At 40.1% G+C, this 17,855-nt stretch overlaps 1 protein-coding gene across 2 annotated transcripts in view; it reads left to right on the top strand.

Moving 5' to 3' along the window:
* Window positions 1–17,855, top strand: part of NFKB1 (nuclear factor kappa B subunit 1) — a 124,587-nt gene that overhangs the window by 83,272 nt on the left and 23,460 nt on the right. For both annotated transcript variants that reach the window (XM_070372091.1, XM_070372090.1), the window contains exons 7-12: window positions 1,921–2,084; window positions 4,324–4,482; window positions 5,831–5,935; window positions 8,365–8,456; window positions 10,428–10,566; window positions 16,511–16,654. In XM_070372091.1, coding sequence (XP_070228192.1) covers window positions 1,921–2,084; window positions 4,324–4,482; window positions 5,831–5,935; window positions 8,365–8,456; window positions 10,428–10,566; window positions 16,511–16,654 — 803 coding nt within the window. The remainder of the gene's footprint in view (window positions 1–1,920; window positions 2,085–4,323; window positions 4,483–5,830; window positions 5,936–8,364; window positions 8,457–10,427; window positions 10,567–16,510; window positions 16,655–17,855) is intronic.

Below are 17,855 nucleotides of genomic sequence, written 5' to 3'. Positions count from 1 at the left end.
TTCTGAGAATCTGTTTCTCCTCACTTAGCAGTTTGTCATAGTGCATATTTTTCTGTGCTGGATTAATTCCTGCATTTACTCATCCAACAGACATTTATTAAACACCTGGTGTCAAGCACCGTTCTTGGCACCAGATACCTCTGCTCTCCAGGAGGTTATATTTTGTATATTCTTCTCTCTGTATGTCTCAGCTGTCCTACATTTTTTCATCACTGTGTGGACCCCTGTCTCATTTCATCTCTGAGCCTCTGTCTGAGTGCTCATCTCATTCTGCCTTTACCTCATGTATTTTCTTTGTGTAGTTTATCTGGCCTTCCAACATTGTCTTATTCTTTATTTCATTTGATCCAGTTGTCATAATATTTCTGTCTTTCTTTTACTAATATTTTCTTTCCTTCCAAGTAAAAGCCAGAGAAAAAGAAGAGTCCTTACAGAAGCTTACGAGGCTTTAAAAGATCTGTGCCCCGCTTATTTCTTTGAACTTCTCACATACAGCTCCATGTGCTGATGACTGCTGCTTGTCTCACTCTAGCCACAGGGGCCTCCTTGCCATTGTTGTCTTGTGGACACCAGCCATGGTCCTACTTCAGGGTCTCTGCACTTACTGTTCCTTCCATCTTAGACATGCTTTTTCTACATATCCATGTCCCAACCCTCATTTCCTTGAAGTCTTGGCTCAGTTGACATCTTTTCAGTGAGGCCCTTTCTGGCCTCTCCCTATTTAAAAAAAATTTTTTTTAATTTTCCGAAATATTTATTTTAGTTTTAGAAATATTGATTTTGCTGTGTCCAGTCTTAGTTGCAGCATGTGAACTCTTAGTTAGGCATGTGGGACCTAGTTCTCTGACTAGGGATAGAACCTGAGCCCCTGCACTGGGAACTCAGAGAGTCCTAGCCACCAGACCACCAGGGATGTCCTGTCTCTAAAATTTTAAGTGTTATGCCTTCTACTTCTTCCCTTCCTGTTTCCCATTCCTTCTTCATTTTTCTTGGTAACACTTTTTACCTTTTAAATTATAAAACTTACCTATTTGTTTTCTCTCTGTTGTTGCCCTGTTTTCTCTGTGTTGTTATAGCAGCATATGAACTCTATGAAGTTAGAGATTCCTTTACTGTTGACAGAAGCACCCAGGACACTGCCTGGCACTAGGGAGCAAAATAAATATTTGTTGAATTTGAATGAGTCTCCTTGGTACAGTTTTGTTTTGTTTTGTTTTTTTGCTTATTTGTTATATTAGATTTATTGAACACACTTCTTTGTTTCATGTACTTTATTTTAAAAAGTGAATTAATTGCTGGAGCAATTCATATATTGTCTTAGAAATCCCTTGAATTGCTTTAATGAGCATATTTTGTTCTATAGATATGTAACCTTTGCCATATGAAAATCTATCCTGATTACAGGTGAACCTCAAGACTGAGTGCATGTGGAGGGTAGACATTCTAGTGATCATAAATAATTCCAACCTTAGAGATAGCCCAGGAGGAGATGGGGTTCTAGGTAGACTTTAAATCCCATCAAGGCCCAAGGATGATCCACAAGGAAAAAATAATCTTCCAAATATAGTTTTACATATTTTTAAAGTTTGTAAAGTTAGTATATCTGGAATTAAAATTGCCTTTTATACAACTCTTCTAGAAAATACTTTAAAATGAGTCTATATGAAACTTTCCTATTAAGGTATGTATACCCCACTCCCTGAATCATAATTTGCAAGTCTAATAAGCTTTGAAAACCAGAAGGTTTTTCTAAGTTTACCACAGCCTGATTTGGTGGCAAAACCCAGCCTGCTCTGGCATGCAGCTGGTGATAGTGTGACTGAGGGTCTGTGCCTGTTTTCTCAATCCACTTTGTTAAAGTAAAACAGGACTCTAGTTTCTGTCCACCTAACTTTTGGTTGTTGTTGCCGTTTCCTCCAGCTTTGCAAACCTGGGTATTCTTCATGTGACAAAGAAAAAAGTATTCGAAACACTGGAAGCACGAATGACAGATGCCTGTATACGGGGCTATAATCCCGGACTTTTGGTGCATCCTGATCTTGCCTATTTGCAGGCAGAAGGCGGAGGAGACCGGCAGCTCACAGGTGAGTGTCCCTCCCAGCCTTGGTCCTGTGAGAGCTCTGGTTCTCCTTCCCCTGTGTGCAGACCTGGAGCTCATCTCACCCTCAGTCTGTGCCCCAGGCTGCTCCCACCCTGTCACTGCTCAGAAACCTCTGATGGCATCTTGCTACTTCTAGAATAACCTTGTACTGCCATAGCCGAGCATACCAAGCCTGACTCCAGCCCCCTTTCCAGCTTTATCTCAGGTTCTGCCTGGTACCCACCTCTTCCCATCGTCCCCTCAAACACTGATGCGCTCCCACCTCTACCTAAAATACCACCTTTCCCTCTTCAGCCTGTCAAAACCAGTTCAGAATTTGGATTCACAGAACACCTCCTTTGTTATAACTCCTCCAGCTCACCTTATCATAAGGAATCTTTCTTTCTTTGCGCTCTCAGGCACATTATAAGCTATCCTCTTTATCATAAAACAATGCTATGATTTTATATTTTCCTGCCTTACTTGTGTCTTTTCTTTTAACCCCAGTCTTTGTCCCACGACATGTGCCATTTTTGCTTTTCTGTGTTGTCCTTTCATCGAGCCATCCTGCCACCAGTTCATACTCGGGTGCTCCAAAAGCAGGCATCCTCTTCCCATCAATGCGTTCTGTCTTCTGATACTCATCCTCGAAACCTTCACACCGTCTTTGAGGCTCCGTCCTCACCCCTGCTGCCTCTCCATCCTGTGTGTGCTCCAGCTCCTCTGTGCTCTGTGGGGTTCCATTCCTCATGCCAATTTTTTGTTGCTGTCTGTGTTCCTCGCTACTTCTAATCTGGTTCATGTCCTCTGACCAGACGGATCTTACTACAGCCTGCACGTCAGTCACCACTATTCAGGGTCTCCGTGTTGCCTACAAAATCCAAATTCCGGACCCTGGCATTTTAGGCATCTCGAGAGCTGGCCCCAGTCTGCATTTCCAACTGTCTCCCACAACACCCCTTCTTGTCAAACTGAACCGCTCCATACAAGCACCATGATTACTCTCTTCCTCTCCTTGGCACATTCTTTCTCTTCCTGGGATGTCTTTATTCATTCTCTTCCTGAGTTCAAGTTCTACCATCCTTTCCAGATTCAGGGCAATGTCTCTTCTGCTCGAAAGCCTCTGGATTCTCCCCTCTTTTGAGGTTTTGTATCACTTCAACTGTAGCTCTTTTGTAGTACTCTTCACTTGAATTATCACCTTTTATGATATTATAAGTTAAGTACAGTCACGTCCATCAACAAGAAAGCTCCATCAGAGGGAAAGGAGACAAATGCAGTTGAGTTATTCAGCTCCTTAACTGCACGTTTTGAGTCCTACTTGCTACTGTGCTGGGTGCTATGGGATGAATACAGCTTTGGGGATATTTAATTTCCTTTTTAAATTTTTTATTTATTTTTTAATTGGTGGAAAATTGCTTTACAGTTTTGTGTTGGTTTCTGCCGTACACCAGTGCAATCAGTCATGATTATATACATAATCCCCTCCCTCCTGAGCCTGTCTCCCCTCCCTCTACCCTCACCCCTCTAGATTGTCACAGAGCACCAGACTGGGCTCCCTGTGTTATTTAGCAACTTCCCACTATCTGTTTTACACATGATAGTGTATATATATTTATCAGTGCTTTTTAAATTTTTTATTTATTTTTTAATTGGTGGAAAATTGCTTTACAGTTTTGTGTTGGTTTCTGCCGTACACCAGTACAATCAATCATGATTATATACATAATCCCCTCCCTCCTGAGCCTGTCTCCCCTCCCTCTACCCTCACCCCTGTAGATTGTCACAGAGCACCAGATGGGCTCCCTGTGTTATTTAGCAACTTCCCACTATCTGTTTTACACATGATAGTGTATATATATTTATCAGTGCTGAAATATCTAATTTCACGTTCCTCAACACAACTGAGGCATAATCAGCTTACTCCTTTCCATTTCCATCACACCCTTTGTGTCTTGGGAGAGGTCAGGGGATAACAGGAAAGGAACAAGGCCATTTGTCACATACAGGACAGTTTTCACTGTGATCCAGAGACAATGCAGGCCTTCTTCTGATGCCTTTATGTTTGGATGACATAGATAATTCTTAAAATTTTATTAGCAATATGAAGAATTTCAAAAGAGAAAAATGACTTTTACTTTAAGTTGACATTCTTAATTGGGGCATTATAAAAGCACTCAATCTAAAATGTTCATACTTACACCTTTCCCTGGACATGAACACTCTGTGTTGTCTGGTCCTAGATCGGGAAAAAGAAATCATCCGCCAGGCAGCTCTTCAGCAGACGAAGGAGATGGACCTCAGCGTGGTACGGCTCATGTTTACAGCTTTCCTTCCAGATAGCACCGGCAGCTTCACGAGGCGTCTGGAACCTGTGGTGTCGGACGCCATCTATGACAGCAGTGAGTACGCGACTCCTGACCTGAGGCAGCTTGCTGCAAAGTCAGGAACAGACTTCCATCCCCACCCTGGCAGTTACTGACTAGGTCTGGTTCCTGGGGCAAGTAACTTAATCCCTTGGAGCCTCACGTTTATCATCTGCAAAATAAGAATACTGAAGTCTAGCTTAAAAAGTTGATGTCAAGATTAAAAGTGAAATATGGTGAGGCGCTCAGTAAATCTCCTTCCTCATGTTTGTTATAGTCTTTTACATGCAATGCCAAATTTCTTATTATTTATGAATTCTTTGCTATGAGGATATATTGCTGGTGCTCTTAGATGGGAAAAATAGCTGGGGCTCTGAAGAGAAGTTAATAAAAGATAACTCTTATACTTACCCATTTTCATTCTTGCATGTTACAGCTTTATCCATTTGGGAACTTCAGGTTAGCTAAATGAGCAGTACAGATATTTTGATGTTTTGTGGCTTCAAAATTCTATTTCCATCTGTAGTTCCTGGAGTTTTTGAAGAGTTTTACAGTGGTCTTTGGCATTTACCATGCAGATTTCTTATTTGGTATGCATGGGATTTATTAAACAGATATTTCAAACTGTCTGTAAGGGCAGTATTTAGGCTCATTAAAAGGTCATAGAGTTTAGTCTAAGTAGAAAACTCCATGCCCCAAGTACAGCAACTAACTGATTTCTCTAATTTAAACAGGTTTAAAGGGAAGTGAAAGCTTTATAAAATGTTGTAGGCTCCTATACCAAAGATCACTTTAAAATGCAGCTGTTAGAGCGAAAAAAAAAAAAAGGAAGCTTTTATACTATTACCACACAAAACTTTTATGTCTTAACCACACAGAATTCTAATTTAGTTTGGGAAAAGGAAATATAATATCTTCATTTTTATTTTCTATAGAATGAAAATTAGTAGTTTTAGAATACTGTGCTTTCCCTAAATGTCTAGGACTCTTGTAAATGGTGTATCAGTACCATGGATGTAAGTTTGGGGTTAAAGTCTTGACCTAATTGAAATTCCACACATCCTTTAGCTTGCAACTTCCTGAAACATCAGAAAAGTTCTTTCTCTTTCTCTATTAATGTCTCTTACTGTGTTCGTGGGAGAAATGAATACTGCTCCTTTCTGCCTTATCTATTTGGGGGATAATGAATGAGCCATGCCCAAGCAGTGCTCTGAGGATTTCAGAAGGCACTTTTTATCCATATTTTTGTTATAGCAGTATGAGTGAAAGCATCTATTTGAACTTTCTTTTGGTTAAGTATGCTTTGGTTAAGGTCCCTCACAGGAGGTTAGCATGTGAAGCTGAGGATAAATCATGATGTTTGTTGTTTTTCTCCTGTGAACAGAAGCCCCCAATGCATCTAACTTGAAAATAGTAAGAATGGACAGGACAGCTGGATGTGTAACTGGAGGGGAAGAGATTTATCTTCTCTGTGACAAGGTTCAGAAAGGTAAATACATGCTCTGATCTCAAGATGTGAAGTGTAATTCTGAGTGTGTTTGTGAGTCACTTTTTGGCAGTGAGCCAAGTAACATCTGTCCTCTGGCATAGAACCTATCCTTTTAAAAATTTATACATTTCATCTCTTCCAAAATTAAGTTGTCCATGTTATTTTTTAACCCAACTAATTCATTTAAAATTTTCAACAGAAGTGAAGTCAAAGTCAAAGTCACTTAGTCATGTCCGACTCTTTGCAATCCCATGAACTATACAGTCCATGGAATTCTCTAGGCCAGAATACTGGAGTGGGTAGCCTTTCCCTTCTCCAGGGAATCTTCCCAACCCAGGGATCGAACCCAGGTCTCCCTTATTATAAAGAGAAATAAGAAAATAGTGATCATTGTAATCAGTGATATTTCAGTGCTTTTTTAAACTTCGATATGTGAACTTTAAATAAATGAGTAATAGCCCACTTACACACACATGTGCATGATAAGTGTTTTACATAGTGTAAAATTGTTAATTTTTTTCTCTTAACAGTGCTTTGTTGCAACACTGAGAGTTTCTCTGGATATCTTCACATGACACTATGATGTCATTTAAGAAAAAAGAAAGAATAAGCATTATAAGAAAAGTCTCAGAGCATATTTCTTTCATAATTTTCGCTTTCAGCAAAGGTCTTGGCATTTATCTCTCACTAGATATAGCACCGGAGAAGGCAATGGCACCCCACTCCAGTACTCTTGCCTGGAAAACCCCATGGATGGAGGAGCCTGGTGGGCTCCAGTCCATGTGGTCGCTGAGAGTCGGGCACGACTGAGCGACTTCACTTTCACTTTTCACTTTCATGCATTGGAGAAGGAAATGGCAACCCACTCCAGTGTTCTTGCCTGGAGAATCTCAGGGACGGAGGAGCCTAGTGGGCTGCCGTCTATGGGGTCACACAGAGTCGGACATGACTGAAGTGACTTAGCAGTAGCAGTAGTAGCAGTAGATATAGCACAAGATTTATAAGTTAGGAAAAGCAGAAAGAGATTGTTATTTTCTCAAGCTTTACTCATTTTTAAAACCATGAAAGGTATACCATAATAAAGATACACTCACTACAAGCAGTTACCCAGCTGCTTACTCTAATGAGCATTTTCAGAGTAAGCAGCTGTATAACTGGAAACTTAGCTCCTATTTAAAGAACTATGGCTTTATAAAAAGAAAATTGTCCTTTGAGGCTAAATCCGCTGAGATAAAAAGTCAGAAAAAATGAGATCAGATTTTAAGATAAAGGTGTATGTCTTTGTCCCCAAAATGTTTACACTTTCTCTGCAGATTCTGGTATCAGCTTTCTTTTAGCCAATTCTCTCCAAGTAATGTGCATTTCCAGATTCCTGGGTGTGCATACTATGAGTAAACACAATCTAAGTACCTTTATTTGTAAATGTGACTCTTAGTCATCATCATTACATTGAAATAGCTAATTAAGAGAAGTTTTATACCCAGCTTAAAGAATCTGAATAACTAGGTCCAGGGTAGTCCTATGAATGTCTTACTCAACCCTAATATTTCTAAAATTCTATTTAAATAGAAATATACATTTAGTTTTTGCAAGTCCATAGTGTACTCCTCCCTGTGAATTAGGAAGTGAAGCCAGGGAGATGCTTCACTTGCGTTATATTGTAATATTTCTGCAGGAGTAGAATCCATGACTAAAGTGTGAAATTAAGACATTCTAATTTAACCCGAAGGGACTAGACCAACACGTAATTTAGCAGTTTCTCAATAGGGACTATTAGAATATTGTAGAGAGGTAGCATAGTAGGATGTTTAAGAGCCTGGAGTCTGAACCTTCAGTGTCCGTGTTCAAATCCTGGTCTCTCCCCTTACTAACTGTTCAACCTTAGATAAGTTACTTAACCTCTTTGAACTCCAGTTTCTTTTTCTTTTCTGCAGAATGAGGATATCAATAGTATACTTGCATCACAGAGTTGAAGATGAAATCAGTTAATATATGCATATAAAATCACTTAGAAAAGTGTCTGCCAAATAGTAAACTTTATATAAGTTAAATATTATTATATAAATCTGTATCAAGGTGAACCACCTTTTGGGATTCTGATATTCTTCACTATCTTTCATGTTCCTGGGGAGTGAATTGGTTTAGGGTTCGAGAAGTGGGAAGGTCAAAGATTGATTAAGAGAAAACTCAGATTGAATAGGTAAATCTAGAATTCTGTCCTTGTAAATGAAACGTGGGGCCCATTACTATGGTAACAAAAAAATTTTACTCAAAATTTTAAATAATTTAGAAGTCTATTTTATATGAATTACTTTCAAAAAAGGTTGAGTACATAGTAGGTAGACTCTTGAACCAGCTTTGTTTTTCATCACATTTATGAATGTTATTATACTGTATGAAATTATACACCGGAACGTGACTGTTTACAGATGACATCCAGATTCGATTTTATGAAGAGGAGGAAAACGGTGGAATTTGGGAAGGATTTGGAGATTTTTCCCCCACAGATGTTCATAGACAAGTAAGTGGATGATGATGGTAAGGAAGATGGTACTACGTTTTCTGCCTTGTTGAAATTCAGTACTTAGATTCCAAGTATAAAAAAGGAAAAATGATAAGTTTAACTTTCATCAAAGTGCACTGTGTCTTGGAGGTGTTCCAGAAAAGTTACCTAGAATAATGGGTAGAGCTCTGTCAGGTATCCGATCACCTAGATGCAAGGCTGTGACCCTCAAATCCTTAAGTAGACATGTGTTACGTATTTCACCAGTCTGTTCAGACTAATAACATATGTCATAGACTGAGTGAATAAAACAAAAGCAGTTTTTTGCTTATGGTTCTGGAGCCTGTAAGTCCCAGATTAAGGTCTGACAGGGTTGGTTCCTGATGAGGGCTCCCTTCCTCGTTGGCAGACAGCCATCTTCTTGTTATGTCCTAATGTGGCAGAGAGAGAAGCAGCTCTCTGGTATCTCTCCTTTTTATTTTTCTCTTTTTTGGTGCCTCTTCTTTTAAGACCACTAATCCTATCCAATCAGGGCCTTACCCTTATGACATCATTTAACCTTACTTATTTCCATAAAGGCCCTATCTCCAAATAGAGCCACACTACTGGGGCTTCATCATATGACTTTGGGGGAAACACAGTTAGTCTTTAACGGTATTCTCCCAGAGTAACATGAGGAGACCTGTTAAAAGGGTATTCTAATGAAGAGTGTTGACAGGAGGAGTCTTCTAGTTGAGGCTGATATCATCATGATAAATCAAGATCTCCCAGAAACAACTGAGTATGTGACAAAGAGATGAAAATGGTCAGTCCACATCTTAACAATTACTCTGAGTGATTGAGGAATATAATTTTCACACACACACAAAATGGAAACAATCCAAATGTCCATCAGCTAGTGGCCAGTTAAGTAAATGTGAGGGGATATTTTACAGTTATTAAGAAAGAATGAATACAGACTAACATGGAAAGGTCTCAAAGATACAACACTGAAATTTTTTAAAAGATAGATATGAAACAAAGTGTATATAAAAAAGATTCTGTGTTCATGTTTACATAGCATAAAGAAACTCTGAAAGGTTCTGTGCATAACTGTTAGATTAAACATTAATTTTGTGGATGAAATAAAAAAAAAAAAACTAAACCTGACTATTCTTATACTAGCAGATGTCAAGGAGGCTGTCTTAGAGGTGTTAGATGCCCTGCGTGTGTCTAGAGCCTTGGCCATCCTCACCTCACATATGCTGACCCTGTCACAGTGTCTCCCTTAAGGATTTCGTTTTTTGCTGTGGTTGTTGGCTGGCCAGGAGGCCAGTAGTGGTACCAGCCATGCTCCTCTCTCTCTTTCCATTATGTCTTTATGATGTTGCTATAAATAATCTTGGAGGCTTTTAAGGCTAATTTGGAAAAGAGGATGTATGCAATGTATTTTATTCATATGTTTATTTATACTGAAAGACATTTGAAACTTTAGACAAGTGAACTAATGAGGATTTGCAGTACATTGGCATAATCTTATATTTCAGTTTCACATTGGCAATTTAATAAAAATATATGGGTATAGAATTCCAAGGTTGTAACTTTCTCTGCTGCTAAGTCACTTCAGTCGTGTCTGACTCTGTGCGACCCCATAGACGGCAGCCCACCAGGCTCCCCCGTCCCTGGGATTCTCCAGGCAAGAACACTGGAGTGGGTTGCCATTTCCTTCTCCAATGCATGAAAGTGAAAAATGAAAGTGAAGTCACTCAGTTGTGTCTGACCCTCAGCGACCTCATGGACTGCAGCCTTCCAGGCTCCTCCATCCATGGGATTTTCCAGGCAAGAGTACTGGAGTGGGGTGCCATTGCCTTGTCCGAACTTTCTCTAGGGTTGTATTTTTTTTTAAGACATTGTGTGTAAGCATTGGGCATAAAGAATGTGTTTAATGAGTACCACTGCTGTAAAAGAAATGTAGTCCTACTCCAACATTTGGATCTTTGTATCCTGCAGTTTGCCATTGTCTTCAAAACTCCAAAGTATAAAGATGTCAACATTACAAAACCAGCCTCCGTGTTCGTCCAGCTTCGGAGGAAATCTGATTTGGAAACTAGCGAACCAAAACCTTTCCTCTACTATCCTGAAATCAAAGGTAACTCGGTTATTTAAACACTTGCACTTGTTCCAACAAGAGGACAGGCTGTTGAGAAGAGGTCAGGCAGTCACCTCCTTTGACCAGCCTCCTAGTAACTGGTCCATGGGTCCATGGTACTTCTTTTTAGAGAAGAAAGAAGTAATATATGATTTTAGGGTCATAGAATTAAGTCTAGCCTTTTAAAATAATGTTATTTCCACCAAGTTTTATATGGGGTTGAGCATTTAAAATTTCTCTTTGAATTTGAGAATCTATCATATATTGAATAACTCAGGGGTCAGGCAGTTGAGATGAAAATGTAAGGCTTGCTGAATAGGAGAATCAGCCACTGGCCTCACTGAGTCACAGAAGACTCAGCCACCATGCAGTGCAGAGCTATAACAATGGTAAGGCAGCACTCTATTCCCCACGAAGGATGCCTCAAGAAGGAGAGAAAATAGTCTCCTTAAATTGCTATAATGCAAATTATTATTTTGGTAGTTCTGAAAGTAAAACAGCCATAAAAACATAGGATAATGCCAAGGAGAGAGAACCCTAGATTCTGAAGAAGCCACAAGAAGAAAGCTTCTTCAAAGTCATGAAAGTTGGGCATGTCTTTCAGTAGTTGAGTGTGCCACAGAGAAGGAAAGGGTTTCCCTGGCTTAGGAACAGTTAGTGTATGTTCAGAGAAAAGTGAGGCTAAGGCGCACCCAGATGGACTCCTGAAGGAAGGTAGGGCCAGGCTCTGGGGTGCTGTGATTGGAGCCTACAGAATTGTGCTTTGAAATGGGAAAGGGGAAGGACCAAGCCAGTTTAGATTCAGAATGATGCCTCTGCCTTCTCTACATAGACCCTGAAGACACTGTCTGGGCAGCAGTGAGTCAGAAGAATAATGCAAGAATCCAAGTAAGAAAGGGAGAGGTTAGTGAAGGTCTTAGCGCAGTGATGATGTCAGGAGGACCCAGCTGTTAGTTGGGGTAAGAAGTGAAGGAGAAAATCAGGAGTCATAGATGATTCTAGGAATTCTCACCTGGGAAGATTGTGATGTGGATGAATTGATGAAGGATCAGTGGAGCAGAAGTAGATTTGGGTGGGCAAAGGCAGAGGTCAGTTTAAATCACGTTGCATTTTAGGTTCCTGTGGCAGATTCCAAATAGGCCATTCAAAAGACAGGACTGGAATCCAAGTGGGCAGAATGGGAAATTCAGCCATGAGAATCCTCTCAAAAAGAGTGTAACAGGCCCCAAGAGTATTTGTTAACCTGGAGTCCACTGACTCCTCTGCAGGTCCATGGATAGAAATGTACTTTAAAACAACTGGGTTTCTTTGTAATTCTGTTTTCTATTTTACATACTGAAAACTATGATCCTAAGAAGAGATCCAGGCTGCAAAAGAAGCTGTGGCACAAACAAAATTAGAAGGCCCTGGACTAGGGGGAAGTGAGAGTGGGGAGGGACGAGGCACCCAGGTCCTGGCTGAGGTTGGAAGCCGCAAAGGTGCTGCAGCAGCAGCGCACACGCCCGCTGATCCTGTGATGGCAGCATGTGATGGCTGATCTTCTAAGAGGGCTTGCTTTTCCTAGAATTCATGTTGTGGTGGGAGCATTTAGAAAATGGTTCCGTGCATTCTTCTTTTCTGAGCTTGTGACGTCGCCACAGATGGGTCAGGTTCATAGAGCATTTTGTTGATGGTTTGAAAACACTGTCAGCAGAGAAGACTTTTTTTATCTCCTTTTTTATCTCTACATAAAATTTCATGTGAAATTCCAGTGTATAAAGCTGAGCAGCTCTGTGCAAAATGAGGTGGCAAGCCCTGCCCACTTGGCTTCCCCAGGAGTGGTCACCTCTCCTCACTTGCCCGCTTTGGATTAACATCCTTCTAAAAAAGTAGACACAAAACAGAAACAGGGCAAATTTTTTGGACTTTATGAGGGAAAAAAAATAGATTTCTTCCCTCACAACATGCTCCAGTTAATGTCAATTTTTCCAATAACAGAGAATTGGTTAAATAAAGGCAACTCAGACTACCTGCGCATGTATGAGCCTAGAAATATTCAAAGCTGAACTTGGTTTCTAGGCTGCCTGAGTCTCTTTCCCAGTGGTATCTGTGCATGGATACAGCAAGGTAGATCAGACTATTACTGTTATTGCTACTCTATTATAGTAGGAGCTGTCTTGGGTTGGGGTCTCCTGAAAGTTCAAAACTTCACTTCTATGCGAGAAGCACTTACCTTCCAGGCTATCACTGACTAAAAATCCCATCTATACAAATAGTATGAAAAGAACCACCTGGAAAAATAAGAGTTAATAGTTGAGCTCCACAGAAAGAATGGCCAGTACGTACTGGGATTGAGTTGCGAAATGGTGTGCGTGGTCTAAGTCACTTGAGTCGTTTTCGACTCTTTAAGACCCTGTGGACTGTAGCCCACCAGGCTCTTCTGTCCATGGAATTCTGCAGGCAATACTGGAGTGGGTTGCCATGCCCTCCTCCAGGGGATCTTCCCAACCCAGGGATTGAACCCACATCTCTTGCGTCTCCTGAATTGGCAGGTGGGTTCTTTACCACTAGCGCCACCTGGGAAGCCCTGTTGTGAGATTAGAAGTGTTTTATTGAAGATAACAAATTACCTTAGTCTATAAAAACTTCTGGATTATAAAATCCCAGGTTGAAATAATCACAAGGGGAAATAATCACACCAGACCTGTGACTGGCCGGAAAAGTAGCAGGCCATTTAGCATCAGAGTAACTGTATGGAAATGAATCCAAACTATACAACCCAAAGAATCACTGTCTTCATTTCTCAGAAGTCATTGAACATACCTTCCACTGCCCCCAGCTCCTGGAGTCACTGTCTATCTCATTACCTCATTTTATATTCTTCACTTATTTTTATCAATATGTAAAATTATCTTACCGATTAATTTATGTGCCTGTTATTTGTACTTCTAGTAGAAAGAATGTTCTTGAGATCACAGATTTGGTCTTTCATGTTTATTGCTACATTTCAAACAATATATGTCACACAGAAGGTGTTTATTAAATATCTGAGACCTGAGTTACTGATTGACCCACTGATTTGCCGTCCTTATCCCAAACACTAGTAACTTGTTGGGTGCCACCGAGCAGGACAATAGACAAAGCAATATGTAATACTCCTCTTGTTGCAGAGAATCATCCAGCCCTGAACTCTGCACCCTTTATGGCCACTGCCATTGTGTCTCGTTAAAATGTCATGGAGATTGTTGGGTCCAAGGAAACAATCAAAATAATCAAGAGAGGGATGGTTGGCAAGGGAAGAAGATAGTTGAGGAGCCTTTGTACAAAAGCAAAGAAAGACCAAAATGACTTCTCAGTCTGAAAAGATAGGGATTAGGAAGAAATAGGATTGTAATCTTTCAATTACGAAAGGGATGGTCAGGATAAATGCAGACATCTTTCTTTACTAGCAAACTAGGACCCAGAGAGCAAGAATGAGGTCCTTTTAAGGCACATGCACAGCAAAAGGTGGTAGAGGCTAGAGTTGTACCGACATTTTGTGAACTAAGCTGTTCTCTTAAGTCATCCTTTGTTAAAGGAAGTGAAGATGTGTTAGAGTGTTTCCCAAAAAGCGATGACATAATGGACTGCTCAGTAGACCTTGCATCTGATCTTCACTCTGCCCTGACCTCTACAAGTCCCTTAACATCCCAGCTTTGGTTTCCTCTTCTGTAAAGAAGAGCTTGTACTGAGCCCTTTTAGAATAGGTTGATGTTTCATAGTACATCCCACAGTCCACTGTCAGAAACACACCACAAGGTTGAGTGAACCCAGCGTGAAAGTCCCCATGTTCAAGTCCGTAGGAATTCAGACTGCAGGTTCTTTTATTTTAAAAAAGCTTGTTGTGGAGTTTACTATATCTGTTTCTTGTCACTGACATCTTAATGACTGTAGGATAGTTAATATTTTTTAAATTGACTCTTAAAAATTCCCATTTTACAATGATGTAACCAGTGACTGTCCCTTTTTATAAGTCAAAAGGAATACCAAATGATCTCTTTGCTAGAAAGCATGTCAGTGGGTATTTATTTCTGAAGATGAATGTGTTGTCTGGTTTGCTCTTGTATTTCATATTACTGATGAACAAATATCTCATGTAAGATCAACAGTTTATAGGATGAGTAATAATTCTGTTAGTCATGATACAAATTTCTCTATGGAGAAATTTTGTAAATCTGTCCAAAACCTTTTGATAAGGAAATTGTTCAAGTTTTTCCACTTTGAAGTCACCCTTTTCTAGTGGGAGCATGTTTTCGTCGAAGTTGACGCATGCTGGCTTTTGTTTTCCTGAGTCTGGATAGGATTTGTTTTTAAAAGATGATTTTTAAAGTATACTTTGCTACCCTACTTTCCCCTGCTTCATCTTTCAACTGCCCTTAGATGTTCATGAGATAATCAGTAAACAACAGCATTCTTCCTAGCCCTGAGACGGCTGAAACAACCACAGAATTAGAAATTTTGAAGATCTTTCTGAACATAAACAATTACCAGAACTGACCTGAAGAACCAGAAATAGGACAATTGTTAAGTATTGCGCTGCTGATTGAAAAAAAAAGAATACCCTATTAAACAAAACCCAAAAAGCTTCTTTCACTCCTTTGTTTCAAAAGAGAGAAGGGAGAAAAAAATATATGGTGGGAAAATCAGAGAAGGTAAAGAAAGGGAAACAGAAAGAAGAAACAAGAATGCAACGATAGACCACAAAGGCGCTGGCAGAACTCAGAGGGGCCATGGGGCTGGTGAGAAGCGAGAGAAAAATAGAGCAATCACATGAGGACTGAGGGAGAAAGGTCTAAACAGTATCAAACCTGGACAGTCAAAAATCTCAGCGGGCATCACTGCATTTTAGTCAAGTAGTGGTCTTAAACTTTTTAGCCTCACGCATTTCATGAGTCACCAATGACTACAGATCCCTCTCTTGTCTTTCTGGGATCCACCCATTTTTATTCTCATGGTGACCACCAAGGAGCAGCTTCTGTCACTTTCTGTCCTGTCTCTGCTTCTTACCCATGCACTGGTGCCAGACTGATCTTCCTAAAACACCACCCTGTCCACAGCGTCCCCAGTTCAGAAACAGTGCATGGCTCTCCTGCCTGTAAATTAAATCCCTTAGGTTCACAGTCCAGGTGCTTGACAATGTGGTCCCATTCAGCCCTGATTCTCACCAATTCCTTGTAGAAAATTTCCACTTCAGCTAAACTGATGCCCTGCTGTTCTCATAAGCGTGCAGCGTACATTGGTCCCTTTGTTTCTTTCTCTCTGCATCCCCTCCCCAGAGCATCTTCCCTTTGCCCCCTGCTAATGGAAGGTTGATTCTGGAAGTCTTTCCTGAATTTCCAGCTCATGGGTACTCCCTCGAAGTCTTCCCTTAAACTCCTGGAACCCTAGTTGGCACCATGAATTTTTTTAACATACATAGTATTATCGTGTCCTCTCTGTCTTTCCCCTAAACCTTAAAATTATATTGGAGGGTTCTTGACAGCAAGGGCATGATGTCATACTTCTCTTTATCCACAGCACTTAGCTCACTGTAGATGCATAGTAAATGTTAGCTGATTAGTAACAGTTGTTTTGTATGACCATGTGAAAATGCTCAGTAGTGTTTTTCTCATTCAGTTTTTTCAGTATCTCCATCTCTGATGGGCAGTCTAATGTCTCACTAACTTGAATGACATGGGGGACTTAATCTATTCCAGAAAGAATTGGGTGTGTACTGTTCTGTGGTCTCTCTGAGGCTAGTTCTTGGTCTTCGTATTCATTGGAATAAATATAATGCTTCTTGAAATTTGGCATCTCTTCCTCCTTGGGTGTTTTCTGTTTCCCTTTAAGATGTTTAAAAATACCATCAGAATCAATATTCTTTCTGTGGCCAGTAGTGGAACTGAATCAATCTCTTCTCCTTTGGTTTCTCTTCCTTTAAACACAGATAAAGAGGAAGTGCAAAGGAAACGACAGAAGCTCATGCCCAATTTCTCGGACAGTTTCGGCGGTGGCAGCGGTGCTGGAGCCGGAGGCGGGGGCATGTTTGGCAGCGGTGGTGGAGGTGGGGGTGCTGGAAGTACCGGCCCAGGTATGAACCAAGGCTGTTCTTTCGCGTCAGAGAGGGTGGATTGCCTTCTCCTAGATTTCCTTGTCTATGCCTTGAGTAGTTGTGACATTACTGAACATGACTGTTATTGTTTAGGGTCTAATTCATGTCTGACTCTTTTATGATCCTATGGACTGTAGCCCACAAGGCTCCTCTGTCCATGGGATTCTCCAGGCAAGAATACCGGAGTGGGTTGCCATTTCCTTCTCCAGGGGATCTTCCCGACCCAGGGATTGAACCCATGTCTCCTGCGTTGGCAGGCAGATTTCTTTACTGCTGAACCACCAGGGAACTCCATTGAACATGATGTATTAACATTCATTAAAATTTCCCAGGACTTCCCTGGCAGTCCAGTGGTTGAGACCATGCTTCCCCTGCAGGAGGCATGGGTTTAACCCCTGGTCGGAGTAAAATCCTGCATGCAGTGCAGCATGGCCAAAAAAGAAAAATTTCCCAGTAAACTTTTTTCAAAGAAACACATGTTGAATTTATAATATGTAGATTGGTTCAGTTTAGTCGCTGAGTCGTGTCCGACTCTTTGCGAATATGTAGATAGATAATACCGAAAACTGTAAGAAGAAAAAAAAGTCATGAAATCAGTTATCCAAAGAATACTTCTTAACATTTTGGTATATTACCACCTCATGTTTTTTTGAAGGGCAGAGGAGGCGGATACAGTTGTCTTGGTATTCTTTGGAAACGTTGAAAAGGTTTCATTTTATATTTATGCTATATTATAGAAAAGTTGAAAATATATAAAATCCTGACATTACAGATTAGCTATTTAATTTTTGTGTGTATATATATATATATAATATATATTTATACATATACATATACATTTATACATATACAAGCATAGCTGTGTTCCTCATTGTATATATTATTTTAATCCATTTAGTCATATGACCTATTCATTATTCTCACATGATTGTCTATAGAGTTATGTAAGCTGTTTTTTCCTAACAGTTTAACATAAGCATTCTCCATGGTTATATAAATTTTACATAAGCATAATTGTTACGTACCATTTTAATGATTAATAATATTTCATCAAGTGACTTGAACATTGTTTCCTAATTTTTTTTATATAAAATGCACTGAACTCCGCTATCCACATTGCTTTTCTTTTATTCCAGTTTACTTCTGTAAATTAAATTCTTTGAAGTAAAATTACTAAGTC

The sequence above is a fragment of the Bos mutus genome, chromosome 6 (assembly GCF_027580195.1).
Source record: "Bos mutus isolate GX-2022 chromosome 6, NWIPB_WYAK_1.1, whole genome shotgun sequence".
NCBI classification, from domain to species: Eukaryota; Metazoa; Chordata; class Mammalia; order Artiodactyla; family Bovidae; genus Bos; species Bos mutus.
The sequence above is the reverse complement of the archived record's forward strand: the minus strand, read 5'-3'. Positions and strand labels throughout refer to the sequence as shown.